This window comes from Colletotrichum tamarilloi (genome assembly GCF_030869305.1).
Source record: "Colletotrichum tamarilloi strain Tom-12 chromosome Unknown Scaffold_143.1, whole genome shotgun sequence".
NCBI classification, from domain to species: domain Eukaryota; kingdom Fungi; phylum Ascomycota; class Sordariomycetes; order Glomerellales; family Glomerellaceae; genus Colletotrichum; species Colletotrichum tamarilloi.
The window spans coordinates 1-14552 of record NW_026849526.1 but is presented as its reverse complement, the minus strand read 5'-3'; the positions used below and the strand labels follow the sequence as shown (position 1 = coordinate 14552).

At 51.2% G+C, this 14552-nt stretch overlaps 6 protein-coding genes across 6 annotated transcripts; 4 read left to right on the top strand and 2 right to left on the bottom strand.

Moving 5' to 3' along the window:
- Window positions 1-1400: 1400 nt before the first annotated feature.
- On the top strand, window positions 1401-1724 carry CTAM01_14996 (NPP1 domain-containing protein; the record flags this gene model as incomplete). The annotated part of the gene is made up of 1 exon (XM_060530995.1): window positions 1401-1724. A coding segment is annotated over one exon (324 nt), but the record flags the coding sequence as incomplete, so codon positions are not given.
- Window positions 1725-2082: 358 nt separating this feature from the next.
- Window positions 2083-3457, bottom strand: CTAM01_14995 (uncharacterized protein; the record flags this gene model as incomplete). Its single annotated transcript, XM_060530994.1, has 5 exons — window positions 2083-2191; window positions 2318-2338; window positions 2453-2492; window positions 2550-2870; window positions 3025-3457. 5 exons carry the CDS (start codon window positions 3455-3457, stop codon window positions 2083-2085), a joined length of 924 nt encoding a protein of 307 aa, XP_060374404.1.
- A 788-nt stretch (window positions 3458-4245) lies between these two features.
- Window positions 4246-6040, top strand: CTAM01_14994 (uncharacterized protein; the record flags this gene model as incomplete). Its single annotated transcript, XM_060530993.1, has 3 exons — window positions 4246-4463; window positions 4559-5008; window positions 5071-6040. The coding sequence occupies 3 exons, from the start codon at window positions 4246-4248 to the stop codon at window positions 6038-6040; spliced, it is 1638 nt and encodes a 545-aa protein (XP_060374403.1).
- A 385-nt stretch (window positions 6041-6425) lies between these two features.
- CTAM01_14993 (uncharacterized protein) lies at window positions 6426-8147 on the top strand (the record flags this gene model as incomplete). Its single annotated transcript, XM_060530992.1, has 1 exon — window positions 6426-8147. The coding sequence occupies one exon, from the start codon at window positions 6426-6428 to the stop codon at window positions 8145-8147; it is 1722 nt and encodes a 573-aa protein (XP_060374402.1).
- Window positions 8148-9606: 1459 nt separating this feature from the next.
- Window positions 9607-11269, top strand: CTAM01_14992 (uncharacterized protein; the record flags this gene model as incomplete). The annotated part of the gene is made up of 2 exons (XM_060530991.1): window positions 9607-10455; window positions 10520-11269. 2 exons carry the CDS (start codon window positions 9607-9609, stop codon window positions 11267-11269), a joined length of 1599 nt encoding a protein of 532 aa, XP_060374401.1.
- Window positions 11270-11424: 155 nt separating this feature from the next.
- Window positions 11425-12142, bottom strand: CTAM01_14991 (uncharacterized protein; the record flags this gene model as incomplete). Its single annotated transcript, XM_060530990.1, has 3 exons — window positions 11425-11589; window positions 11637-11906; window positions 11996-12142. 3 exons carry the CDS (start codon window positions 12140-12142, stop codon window positions 11425-11427), a joined length of 582 nt encoding a protein of 193 aa, XP_060374400.1.
- Window positions 12143-14552: the final 2410 nt, after the last annotated feature.

Here is a 14552-nt window from a genome sequence, read left to right as displayed (position 1 = left end):
CTCCGAGACGCCAACCGCGAGGCTGTCCCTTCCCAAGGAGGCCCATTACATGTTTCTTGACCCTCAACTGAGAAATATGGCTTGAAAATGATTCCAGCTTTATGGATTGTCGATCGGCATCGCCGCAACAAGCTCCATCTTCTTGACTCGCTATCTGCTCAGTGTGACAGGGTGAATTGATGGGAACCGAAGAGTTCGATATTATAGTTTTTCATCGTATGAAACTTGGCTGAAAGATCTTTCTGTCTGATCTGATTTACTGGCCATCTGAAAGCAGGCGTTCTGGAACTAGTTTGATGCTCTCAATCTCTCTGACAAAGGCAGCCAACACAGACGCCAATCGCCCGAACTTGGATTCTTTTCAGCGAGCAAAATCCCTCTTGGACATTTCTGGGCTGTCAAGGCAGGATTGTTTCCAAAATTATTTCAATTTCGTTCTTCTTTTTGTCATCATTTTGAAAAGTCTCGGCATCTTGCAGGGCTTCACGGTGTCATGCTAGGGTCACTCTTATCATGAGGCGGTGAGAACGCGAACGGACACCAGTGGATCATTCATGACGCTGTAGTTTCACTTATCAAGAAGGCAGCTGGTGGATGAGGAGGGAATCTGGAGCCATGATTAAACCCTGCCTCTGGGTTTCTGGAGGCTGTGATCCCTACCCAGCCGTGGATGAGAACAGTAACATTGGGCAAGCAACACCTTCAACCTACGTAAACAATTACTGCCTCGAGCAGACTCATCCAACAGACTAGATCTATGGCGGAAAAACTGATCAAAATTTGCATAGCTGGCTTGAAACCGAGAGGCGGCGGGAGAAGTGGCTATGGAACTGGCAATAGTTGCCAAGTCTACGCCCGCCGCAGCCAGAGCCAGGGTTGTCATGGCACCATGTACAGGTATTGCCCTCCCTAGGTTCACTAGGCCGACAGGGAAAAAAGAAAAAGCATCTCGTCATTACTGAGATAGTATTGAAATTGTGTAGGGTAGAAAGGACTCTAGCGGTGCAGTGCTTCAAGGGAACCACCAACACCTACTAAAGCAACACAAGATACCCCCTTCGATCAGCCTAAATTTGACCCGAATACGGGGAAATAAGTCTCCCGATCAGACACGTTAGAGTAGCTAATCAGAAGGGTAGACTGTCCAATTGTCTTATGTTATCACGTTCGAAAATAAATTATTAGAGAAAGCTTAAGTTCGATCCTAAAAGGTGTATCTTTGATTAGAGTGAAAAGGTACGCTACTCTCTTATTCTATATCTGATCGGGCCCTTCCCCTTATATTTTTCCCCGATCGGTCCGCGTTATATCATGCTCCGTATTAACCGAGCTTTTAAAAAGAACCGCTGAGATTGATCGACCTATCCCACTCCAGTATGGTAGTCTGAGTTAATCGATGAGGTTTGAAGGAGAAGGATATCACGGGTTTTCGGCCGGTCGGCGTTTGGAACACGGTTGATCATCTGAACTGGGGCACGCCATCCACCCTCAGAAGAATTTCTTTCCGAGGCCCAAGTGTTGGCCTCGGCATGGCAACATATCCCAAGATGAAAATTTATGACAACGTCATCGCGGCCTTCAAGGGCGCCGACGACGAAAACATCATTGACCGAACCCTGATCAGCCGTGAGTCACTGCTAGCTTCGGCCAAGATGCCGTCACCGACATTTAGTATGAGAAGACTCAGATTCCTTTTAAGGACGCCAATTTCCAGCCCCAGATAAACGCCGTGTAGCAGGAGGGTTCTTTGCGGGGACCTACATAGTGGTGGTGGATTGCGACCGACCACCTAAACTTGATACTCCGGATGACGCTGCTTTGACTCCCACCTGTGATCTCAAGCCAGAATCCACTGGAATATATGCATATTTGCTTAAATGCACGATTGAGTTTGGTGGATGTACAGGAAAGGGGCTTGAGGTGGAGAACTCGATGTAGCAATTCTTTTTCAATCGAAAGAGTTGTGTGGACATGACTTGCTCCGGCTCATTCGTAAATCTAATTCAGAATTTTATCATCGCGGAACTAGTTCTTCCTTTAAAGCAAAACTTCAATGTTCTTCCATGTAACGTGGCAACCCAGTCACGAACTTTGGCCAAAGAGGAAACCTTTCGCCTGAGGGGTGACCAAGCTCTCCAACACCTGGCTCGTTTCTAGCCAGACCCTCCGTTGAAGTTCCAATCCGAGTGTCCTGCCATTATCAATGAGTATTAGCATAGCTTCTACTGTATTTCAGGGTTCGTGATTTTTTATGTTTTTGACGCGGAAGTACAGGTTTCTCAACACTTCTTTGAGACCGTAGTAGTCACAGACTTACCTGTCCATGAACTCAGGGTACCTATGCCATGGCAAAATCATTAGCGAAAGTGCAATATTTCCACCGCCGCGTCTAATACAAAAGATCACGGGCCGTGTAACTTCTCAGAAAATGAGGGCGACGATCTGAACTTACGGAGCAACATCGTAATCAACCAGCAACTTCCCATGCGATCCTATCAGTGGTAGGCATGAATTCACCACAGTTCGTGCACACATCTCTATGGGTCGACCAATGAACCAAAGCAGCAGCCGACCGATCAAAACTTGTGAGCTGAGTGGCGTGAAACAGGCACCCGGATCCAGCTGGTGAACGTGAATCCTCGGATTACTGCCGGTAAGATGGCGTGCGCAGAGCTCCCTGATCCAGCATGCGTGAATGATCTTTGCAAGCCCATACTGGTAGCTCTTCTGTGTAGCGGCGTCTTTGACATTACTGACCTGCTCAAGGTAGCAGTCTTCAGCATCATCTGGGAGCTCGACCATCGGGGCTGCGGAGCGGATTGCTGCGCTGGTGAGACTGCAGAGCACCACTGGTTGAGTTTCTCCATCGGCTAGCATTTTGGGAAAGAGGAGTAAAATCAGGAGCGCCGATGAAATATGAATCAGTTGCAGTGCTAGATGAGCGTAATCCGTGTCAGAAATTTGACCTCGTAAAGACAGCATTGGTTGCGGTTTAGGGAGCTGAATCTATCAGCTGAAACTCACTCTCTTCCCAGCCATCTGCCGTCACTCTAGTCTCATCATTCATGATAGCAGAACCCATGACCACCACATCGATACGGTTCTGTAAATCGTTGATTCTGGCCGCAAAAGTCTGAACACTATCAAAGGATAAGAGGTCTACTTCCATCACCGTGATTTTTGGCTGTTGGCGAGAGCCCTCTTCGATTGCTTTCCTCAGTTCATCAGCCAAGGATTCGCCCTTTGCGACATTTCGGACTGCCAAAATGAGAGTTGAGACACTGAGGGTGGTAATAATCCGGGCCGCTTCTGAAAGGATTGCGCCGGTGGCGCCAACTAGGAGGACTGTCTTTCCTTCGAAGCTCGTCGTAGGTGGTGCAAGGTCCGCCTTTGCCTGTCGGCGGAAGGTGGCCCATGGAAAGACTTCCGAGAAAGGGATTTTGTCTGATTGAACCATGTTGAGTTTACAGAGCCCAAGGAAATGCAAGGAGAAGTTTGCCAGTCCTGACTGAGGTTCAAAGATTTCTCACCATGATGGCACATCAATCTTCACGATGTTCGCTCAGTGAGCAGACCGAGTCACCGAGACATAATCTCTAGTGCTGACATTTGTAGAATGGGTACAGGGTGTAGACTGTATCAAGCCATGATCCATGTATTGATTGGGCCCATACATGTTCGATTAACTGGACCCTAGCAAACACTGTCGGCACGTCTGGGCAAGTTCGTGTCATCCTGCATCTAGATTGAGGCGCTAAAACGACGCACTGTGCTCAAATTCGGTCACCGTGTCCGCGATCTGCACATCCACCGTACGGAGCACATTTCAAAGACACGGAAGCAACGGTAAGGGTAGTCCAGGAAGACAGATATCGTTCTGCATCATGCATGTGTATCGTAGTACCTCAGTGACGGTAGTGCAATCCTTCGCGCGAACTAAGATACAGCGGTTGTGGCTGCTTGGCCGAATCCCTCCGAAGATGATCCCGAAGATGACACCCTCGCGCTGCCGCCTAGACGAAGTCTGAAGTGGATTACGCCCAGACTAAAAAGTCAGGGTAACATTCGCTAATTCCGGCCATCGGGGTTTTCAGCATTACAAACCTGGCCTCACTCTTGCTCCACTCTACCTCTAGTTGTGGCATCATCGCCATCAGCGCGTCCTTCACAGTAGAGGAGCACGGCGCGTCTTGTTGTTGCGCACTACTCGATGCTCTGCAGCTTCACCTCAACGCCGCAATCATCATGGCGTTGTCCGACTTGAGAAATACCTTATTTACTGGCGACAGCAATGGCTTGTTGTGGTTCTTTTTTCTGGGCGTCGTCTTCCTTGTCGGCGGAAGCCAAGCGCGGACCAAGTCTGTAGATTCAAGAGAGCCACAAGAAGTGAAGCCCAAAATACCGCTTGTCGGCCACATCATTGGCTTACTAGGGTCGAGGCAAAAATACTATCGTCAACTCGGGTATGTAGAAAGCCAAGTCATTGAAGTCTAACATTCAGTACACGAGTTCAATGTGACAAGATGAGCCAAAATACTGACTGATGACATCGTATTAGCCTTGAGAATGCAACACTTCCGATCTTTTCCATCTCGATGGGTGGATCCGAGAAGATATACATCATTACGGCGCCGCAGCTGATCCAGGTTGCTATGAAAAACAAATCCTTGAATCTTTACCCGGTGATGGCGGAATTCGCACAGAAGATGGTCGGTCTAGGACCAAATGTCATGGACTTGTTCCACAACCCACCAAGCGATGGCTCTGTCTCGTGGATTGAGGACCAACATCCATCTTTTGCGCCCCTGGCTCCTGGTCCTGACCTACAGGAGATGAACACCTACGTCCTAAACAAGATCTCGGAGACCATCAACTCCATCGGACCTGATTACGAGACCAAGAAGCTTTACATGTGGTTCAGGGACTCCTTCACCATGGCCACAGTGGGCTCCCTCTTCGGCGACAAGAACTCTTTGATGCAGGATATGACGTTGAGCAAGAATCTATGGTAAGTTGCATCTCTCAGGCTCTCAAGTCCCAGGGATTGACTGCTTACAACGTCAAATAAAGGGACTATGATGGTGGCCAAGCGGAGTTACTCATGAAACCGCTACCCTCTATCACAGTATCAAAGGCATACAACGGCCGTGCCAGGGTGCAAAAGGCTCTCCGAAAATACTTCCGCGAAGATTATGATCACATCACCGATGCCAGCAGTGTCGTCAAGCGGCGCGTGGCAGTCAACCGAAAATGGGGTCTGCCCATTGACGACATCGCGGACCACGAGTTTGGAATGCTCTTTGTGAGCGTGACTAATGCTATCCCGACACTCTTCTGGATGATGTGTTATGTGTTCCGCGATGCCGATCTTGTTGCAGACTTGCAAAAGGAGCTTCTTGCCCTTGCTGTGATACAGCAGCAAGACAGCGATGCTAGCGGGAGCCGCCCGTCTCGGAAGTGTACTTTCACCGTTGCCAAGTTCCGTACAGAATGCCCCTTGCTGGTGTCTACTTACAAGGAAGTCATGCGCCTGACAAATCGCTCGACGGGTACACGCCGTGTCGTGGAGGACACATTGATTAGCTACACACCACCCAGAGAAGGCGGCGAAACAAAGACCTACCTGCTCAAGAAGGGTGCAAACATTCAAATCCCTGCCATCATCACCAACTTTGGCCCCGACGCGTGGGGCGAGAATGCACACGAATTCGATCCGCGGCGGTTCATGACCGCAGACAGAGAACGAGAGCGGGCGCAAAACCGTGCCTTTAACCCTTTCGGTGGCGGTAAACACCTTTGTCCCGGACGTTTCTTTGCCGACGCGGAAATATTGGGGGCGATGGCTGCGTTGGTACTAGGATTCGAGATTGAAACTCCGGCTGGTGACAGGATCGAAGTTCCGCAGATCAATAACAACCTGGCTGAGGCTGTTGGAAAACCCTTAACGAGCGTTCAGGAGAACATGCTTGCGAGGATTCGGCGGAGGCCAGGCTGGGAGGATGTGGAGTGGGCGTATATCGCGAACAACGTGGCAACTTAGAAGGAGTAAAATGTTCACAAGGCGCGCCGATCATGCCAGTTTGTCCAGTTTGTTGCAGTTCTTCGCAATATGAGGGTATGAAATTTGGCTTTATTGACCTTTGACGAAGCCGTTGCGGTCCCGGGCCGGCGTCATTCCCGGAAAGCCGGTGAGGGGTCGCCGCGGAATGCTAGCCGCGGAGACCTTCCCGAGCCGCTTATCGGCAAGGGAGTAGCAACATGGGAGGCCGAAATGGCACGGGTTTCCGGGCTTACCTAACGCGATCTCTGTGAAGCTGCATCATATGGATCTTTAGAACTGCAAATCTTCATGGGTGTCCCCCATAGATTCACACTTCCTCTTCGTTTGCCAAGAACTCGACGTTCCTTATCACTTTGCAGAATCAATGGTGCCACACCCAAGCCAGGCACTTGCCGTCATTCCGGGCGATGCCCAGGGCCAGGTCATCTTCTCAGATGTCCCGCTCAGCTTCATGATGGGTGTCGACTCAAAGACCGGCATCGTCGCAGATGCACACCATCCCCTCCGCGGCACGTCTCTCAAAGACTCTGTCCTCGTCATCCCTGCTGGTCGCGGATCCTGTTCCGGCAGCAGCGCAATTGCAGAGCTGATACTTTGCGGCAACGCACCTGCAGCCCTTATCTTCAGGGACGTGGAAATGATTCTCACCCTGGGAGTTTTAGTTGCGGAGAAGATGTTCGATAAGCGCATTCCGATTATCTTTCTTTCAGACGCATCGCACTTCGAAGTCTTCCGTAAAGCTTCGGCAGTGCAAATAAACGAAACGAGCTTGTTGGTTTCACCAGGCGGCCACAAGATTGACTTGGTGCCACAAAGCGTAAAGGCGTTAGAGTTGAATCCAACAGACAAAGCCATCTTGTCTGGCGAGAGCGGCGAAGCTTCTCGTATCGCAATGGAAATCATCGTTAAGTACGCCACGATACAGGGGGCACAACGCCTGATTGATGTTTCTCAAGTCCATGTGGACGCTTGTGCCTACGTTGGCGAAAGCAGTCTCCTCGTCCCTGAGCGCCTGCTCTCCCTCGGAGGAAAGTTTGTCGTACCATCGACCTGCAACTCCCTGAATGTCGACCGGCAGAGGTGGAAGGAATTGGGAGCCAACCCCGAGATCTCTCAAATATCTGACAAGATTGGAGAGACGTATCTCAAGCTGGGCGCCAAGATGAGCTTCACCTGCGCTCCGTACTTGCTCGAGAGTAAGCCTAAAGCCGGAGAGCAAGTTGGATGGTCTGAGTCCAATGCAGTAGTATTCGCGAACAGTGTGCTGGGAGCACACACACAGAAGTATCCTGATTATATGGACGTTTTCATTGCATTGACCGGAAGGGCTCCTTATGCCGGCTGTCATGTGCCAGAGGGCAGGAAGCCGGAAGTCATAATCAAGGTCACCCAAATTAGCGCATTTGATCCATCGTTTTTCGCTCTTATTGGCTACAGCATTGGACATGTGGTCGCCGCCAAGATCCCTGTTGTCATTGGAATGGAGACGACACGACCGACCATATCGGATCTGAAGGCATTCGGGGCGGGGTTCGCAACAAGTTCGTCTGCTCCCATGTTTCACATCAATGGCATCACGCCAGAGGCTGCAAGTTTCGGAGATGCACTCACCACTCTAGAAACCATCGAGGTGACAATTCCTGAACTTCAGTTGGCTTGGAGACAGCTCAATACGGCTACGGACCCTTCCGTCGATATCGTCTCCCTAGGAAATCCGCACTTTTCCCTAGAAGAATTCTCACAACTTGCCGAAGTGTGCCGCGGCAGACACAAGTCACCTAGTGTCGAAGTCATGATCACCACTGGCCGTGAAACATACACAGAGGCCCTGAACCTCGGCTATCTAGACGTTATCGAGAGCTTCGGTGCCCGGCTGATAACGGATACGTGCTGGTGCATGATAGAGGAGCCGGTCGTTCCTCTGGAAGCAAGAAACGCTATGACAAACTCTGCCAAATATGCTCACTACGGCCCGGGGATTGTGGGTAAGAAATTTCACTTTGGAGATGTTGTCGCGTGTATCAAGGCGGCAAGTAGAGGCCATAGATATGAAGACGAGATGAGCCCGCGGTGGCTTTTCCGGTGACCCAAAGACATTCGGGATTACTCACTCTGCATTTAGAAAGTTGAATAGAAAGATATCATGATCAAAGGTATAGGACCGGAGGTCGTAGACTGTCATATGCCCTACAAACTTGAGCCCAGGTTGAACAACTGCAAAATGAGCAGTCCTCGTTAAGAAAGTAGGTTGAACAAGTATTGTCTGTTGCCGGAAGGTTCTTCAAGCACCAATCAGAGTTGTCCCTGACCCCTTATGTATCAATTCACTACCGAGAGCGTCATACCTAAGGAAAGGTCGGTAGTCGCGGAGGCAGATGATCGGTATTTGCACGCAAACTTGAGATCGATAGCTTGATCATTAGACCATGGATTGCCGCTACGCATCAAGCACGATGCGAACGGAACGAGGTCAATGCTCTGGACCTACGGAGTAACGGATAACGAGAAAATCATTATGAAATCAACGCGACTTGGCACTGGATCTGTTGCGGGAATGACGGAGTTCGCTCGGAAATAACGTCTTTGTTTGTATGTTGCGAGCTGGACAACTCCACAGCGACATGTGATCCAAGGCAGCATTATTCCTACAGGCCTTCAGAGGAGTTATGATGCAAGATTCAATTTTTTCGGTCGTGTTTATCCATCTCGCGTATGGACACAAAAGACTCTACTTACGAATGTACATTTTCCATCCAAGGCAGACGCTCCTTTGAGGCTGAGATTCACCAGTTTAACGTCTGTCATCTCGCGCATCTTGGCTTTCCAGGCACCCGAGTTTCAACGCGACAATATCGATCTTGGCTGTGTTGTCAGGTTGTGTATGGGTTTGATCCTCCAGAATTTCGCGCCTTGCCACACCCGCGACTGACAGCGGCCGTCCTAACTTCAGCTTTCGCCAATTCGAGCCCAATGAAGCCTTGAAGGATCTTCGAAGGACCAGAACCACGCGATGGCATGGATCTGTTTCCGGAGAGAAGGAATCATCACCAGAGTCCAGCCCCTTTGGCCCGCTGTTGAGAACTGGCAACCCCACGAAGGCCATCTAATGGCCCTCTTTTTTGATTATGCTAATCCCACAACCGAAGCTAGCGGGCACCTAAGCGGAAGCCATTCGCGGGATCCCGCTCCATCACAAATGGAGCCCCCGTCAGCGCTTATCCTTATTCAGAAAGGACCTGCCTTGGAGGGCTCCATCTTAAGCAGGGATTCCAATCCTTCAGACCCCTTACCGTCGCTTGGCGCCAGTCAACCGCCATGAATTCCTCGAGAAGAGCCAAAGTCCCGACGATAATCCACAATCTGTGGCGCTCAACGTTGCGGCCTGTCGATATGGGGCTCCATAGAACCATAACGATGTTGTCTTCCCCTCCGGGTTCCTGGGTTTGAACTCCGATGCTTTAAATCTTTCATCTGTTCCCCCCTTTACATGCTGGAGATGTTCTTGGTCCCGTTTTGCTCCGCGATTGAGCAATGAGCGCGGCATCATGACAACTCCCAACAACAACGCGTCTCCGCCGGAGTACTACAGCGGCCTTGAGGTAGACAGCCGACCGGGCCGATCGCCGGGAGGGTATGGCGATCAAGACTTGAGCAAGTTCCGTGTCGCGGACCAGAATAACTTGCCCGAAGTTGACAACCATGACGGCGACCTTCCACAAGCCGTGCACCCGTACGGCCATGATTACTCTATGCTCCAGGCCGTTCACCCGGCGGAGGGCGGCGTCTCACCAGCCGAATATCAAAGTGGTTCATATGATTCAAGCGGGTACTACGCTCCGAAAGAAGACAACCCGCCAGAGGTCGTGACAGCAGAGATCGACGAGAAGCAGCAGAAGAAGAGGGTGGGCACAATATGCGGCATGCGACGCAAGACCTTCTGGATCGTTCTAGCCGTGGCGCTCGTTATTGTCATTGGCGCTGCAGTAGGAGGAGGCGTCGGTGGCGCATTGTCGGCAAGCAACAGCTCGCAACAATCAAGCAGCAGCTCGGGAGGATCAAGCGGCGGTGGAAGCGGCAGCAGCGGTACAGGAACCGGCAGCGGCGGTGGGAGTGGAAGCGGCGACAGCAGTGGTGATAGCAGCGGCGATTCTAATAGCACGACGACAACGAATGAGCTGGATATCCTGCCCACCAGTAGCATTGGCGCGCTCAATTTCACAGACTACTATGGCTACGTGAACCACCTCGTGTTCTACCAGCTGCGGTCTAAGAACCTCATGATGTCGTCCTACAATTCTTCAACGAAAGTTTGGAGCTCAACAATTGCCAATAGGGAGAGCACGATCAAGGAGGGTACTCCCATCTCCAACAGCTTGTTCTGGCATAGCAGTAAGGTAAGCTTCCGTTATCCCTTCAGCTACTCAAATGCGTGTGATCAATGCTAACCCTATTCTTCAGGTCCGCGATGTCCGTATCTACTACCTCAACGAAGCGAATCAGGTTGCAGGCATCATCAATGCCAATCCCGTTTACGGCTCGTCGTGGGATAAATCCGGCGTTTCAAACACCTTTACTGCGAACGCGAAGTCAAATCTGCTGTCTAACGGCATCTATACCCCCGACTCATACCTATCGAACCTTGTTCTATATCAAGACGCTGGAAATACCATCCGTGTTCTCCGCCGGACAGGCGATGGAGCGACAGATTGGGCCGCCGTGGGCATATCGACCGATTTTGGAAAGCCTGCAGAGGGTACCGGGATGTCTATGATTCCCATCTATACCAACGCGACCACGAAGAGGATGGCCATGTTCTATACTTCTGAGACAGGCTCACTCATCCATCTCACACTCGTCAACGACAATGACTGGACCAATAACACCTTACCAACCATGCTCGAAACTAACGCGACAATCGCGGCCTTCTCGAGCGGATACGAAAGCAACAACAACCTGGTCATGCACGTACTGGGGGCACAGGCGGACAAAGCACCTGTACTGACAACGTACGCTGAAGGAGAGTGGACCAACGTAGGGGAGGTTTCCACCATGTCCGGCGAGGATAGGCCCTTCAAGATTGCGGCCAACTCCGCTGGGAGAGTCTATGGTCTCGTACAGCGCAATGCTACCAAGGTTGAGATCGTCGAGTGGGAGTGGATTGGTGGTACAACATATAATAAGATTGGTGTGATAGATACCGTCTCATGATCTGAGGAGAGGTCCTATGTGGGTGAATACAAGGTAATCCGGCTCTCGTGATCCCTCAAGAGCGACAATAATAAATACAAGAAACAGAATAAAAACAAGATCAAAACATACTACCTCCCCGATGACCCCAGCCCGTTATAACTCCACACGTGCATTCAAGACCACTGAGACTCGGTTTTGATGTTGATGCCCACATCGTACGTATCCCAGCTGGCGATGAGACTCGGGAAGTTGAAAGCCGAAAAGTCTGGTTCAGTCTTGATCATAGGACAGAAGTCGTTCTGTTGTTGCTGTGACAGCTTCTCAATGTCAGTCTTGACCTGTCCCAAACCGGCTCCACGATGTAGATCTTTCACAGCAAACATACCATCTCCAGATCCCTCTGCTGAGCAAAGTGCGAGGTGCAATCATTCTGCAAAAAGCCCGGGCTTCGGCCCATGCTGGCTTCCCTTGCCCGGCTAGGGTGATCCCTCACGGCCGGGGTCGGGGCGGCGGGAAGCGGGTCAACCCGTGAAGCACGGGCTGCCTTGCGAGCCTTGGACCGGGCAGCAGCGGCGGCAACCCGCGCTCTGTGCTCAGCTTTGACTTTGGCGACGAATTGTGGTATCGGGTGGGGGCATCGGTCTTCATAAACGTGCTGAAGAACGACAACTTTGTCAGTTCAGTGTTCTTGAAGTTTGTCATGATGAGATGAGAGGGAAACATGTATGATGTTCGTGGACTCACGCGGTGCATGCTGCCTATCTTGGTGAACCCTTTGAAGCATCCAGGGCAGATGGCTTCAATCATCTTGGGAACACGGGGCATGGTGAAGCGGGTAATAGGCATCTTGGCGGTGTTCCTCAACACGAACTGGTTGTACTCGCTGAACATGCTGACTGGAGATTAGATGACACGATAAAGAACAGGGCAGAAGTTCGTCAAGTGGTTAATGATTGACGATTGACTGCGAACATAACCTGGGGTTACCCTCCCTTTTGTCTTGCTCACCGTGGCTGGTGGGATGGCGTCGGGTCAAGGAACTGTTCACTGAACAGCTGCGATGGCTTCTCAAAGAGCTTCCAACTGGGCTCCATAACTATTCGACAGGGATCAATCAATTTGGGACAGGAATGTCGCAACAGTTGAGTGATTGTCAATGACGACCTGCCATACCAGGATGGCGCGGCAAGCGCGCTTTCCATCGTCTAAGTAAAGCGCTTATTGCTTCTTCTTCCGGGCCCATCGTGTGAGTCTCGCAGTCTGGCACTCGGGGGCTAGGTTCATGTCTTTGTTGGTAGTCAATTATCACAGTCAACGACGCAACCAACACTGGTGTAGGACCCCCTCGGGGCCGAGTCTGGGGGGCCTGAGCTGGTGGAGGGTAGTCTCTCGAGATTTTTGTCAATGTGCGGAGTCCCTGTCACCAAGATAGATGAGAATGAAAGAAACCAAGTCTTACTTCCTCGTGCCCGGAGCTCCGTCAATCGGCGATCCCATGGCGTCCTGTAGTTCGAACAGTGAAAGTGATGTTTGGGGCCTTTGGGCAGAACGAGCCACACCAGGCAAGGTCAGTTTGATAGCATTCTCCACAGCCAGACGAATTCATCATGTCATCGGCAGTAGTGATCAGAACAGTCTCTTTGTGTCCGAGCTCCCAGGCGGTTACTCGGTCAATCGGCAGGTGTCCAACAGACAAGGGTCACCCGTGGCGAGACGGCAAAGTGCCTTCGCGAGAGGACCGCCCACCTTCCTCTAAACACTTCCTCTAAACAACGACATCTGGAAACCTGGAGAAAGGCTCAAGAGCTAGTCACTTCGCCTCGTTTCAGACCAGGGTACAAAAATGAAAGGTTTTGTTCACCATGCGAGGCTGACTATGGCGAGGATCGTCGACTTGTAGCCCCGCGTCCTCGCACTGGAGCTTTGAACTATTACCTAGCGGGGTCCAGACCGGAAGACCTTCATGTTGGTTGCACAGCAGTCTGGGCCCGTTATAATACCCAGCGACGTTCCAAGCCACGAGAAGTGAGTGGCTCCTGGCCATGATCCTTGTCCAGTTCGCATTAGTAGGAATCCCACGCCGCATGCGACACCATGTGACCTGTTTTAATCCCAGGTGCCATGCAGCGAAGTCGCATGTTTAATGAGCACAGCCCAGGTTCCTGTTCAAATGTTTGTTCCCGGCTTCTCGGGTCTTGAAGCAAACCTCTGTTAGAGAAGGTGAGCGGTGAACAGCGGTGAACCAACGAATAGCAATCATCCCCAATGATCAATACGAGTGAGGGCGCCGCCGTATTTGACTTGCCCAACACCTTGTACCAACATCGTATCTGAGCGTGGTATATCACCCAAATCCGGCCCGGCTGCGGTATTTTTCGAATCTCACTAAGCTCAAGTAGGTCGTGCTTGTTTAAATCCTCCAACAAAATCAGCGCTGAATCTTGTCTGCCGAGGTGCGAGCTCCCGCAATATCCGCAGCTCCCGTCCTCGCCCGCGGCCCGCGCCTTTGATGGATTCGCGGTCAGGCGGGCGTCGAATAAACTCCCTTGCATCATGATGCTCACACGTGCTGGGAGGTCCTTGCAAAGACAGACTGTACCTGAACTAGACGCAGACGAGGACAAATAGGCGCGGGGTCGCGGGCGACTTCTTGGGAACGTCATCGCAATGGTCTCGTAACCGTACTGTGCTCATCCGCGCCCAGACCGGCGCGCAAGGCCGCGCTAGATATGCAGACATTAAGCGGTGAACTGGAAATCGCCAAGGAGTGATTCAACTTCCATTGACCAAATGTCAATCTAGTACCTTTCAACATGCTCGAGTCCAATAAATAGACGAGTGATCAGAATGGTTATCCAATCGATCACTCACCGAAGGAATCTCTGTGTCAGATAATAGCCAGCAACTCTTCCTAAAAACCACGATGTTCGCGCGCAGCTCCGGTTGTCGGCGGATGCCCATCGGGTTGGTGCAGCTTTTGGCCCCAGAACCCACTGATTCGTACGAATAGTGAACCCATGCCATGACGGACATGAAGCATGAGGCATAAGCAGGAACATAAGTCAACATACCCACTTCCTGGCACCCCCCTGTTTCTGGCACCACAAAAACGATGGGATCACAACCCAACCTCCTCATTACTATTAACTATTGATCCTCAACCACACCCACTACAATACAGCTGCCAGCCTCACTAGGGCATTCAGAGTCGCTGGATTCAGCCGTGATAACCTCCTTTTCACCCGCTTCGATTTGAGCCCGATGGATATCCCTGATGTTCGCGAACTTCGTATTGGGATCG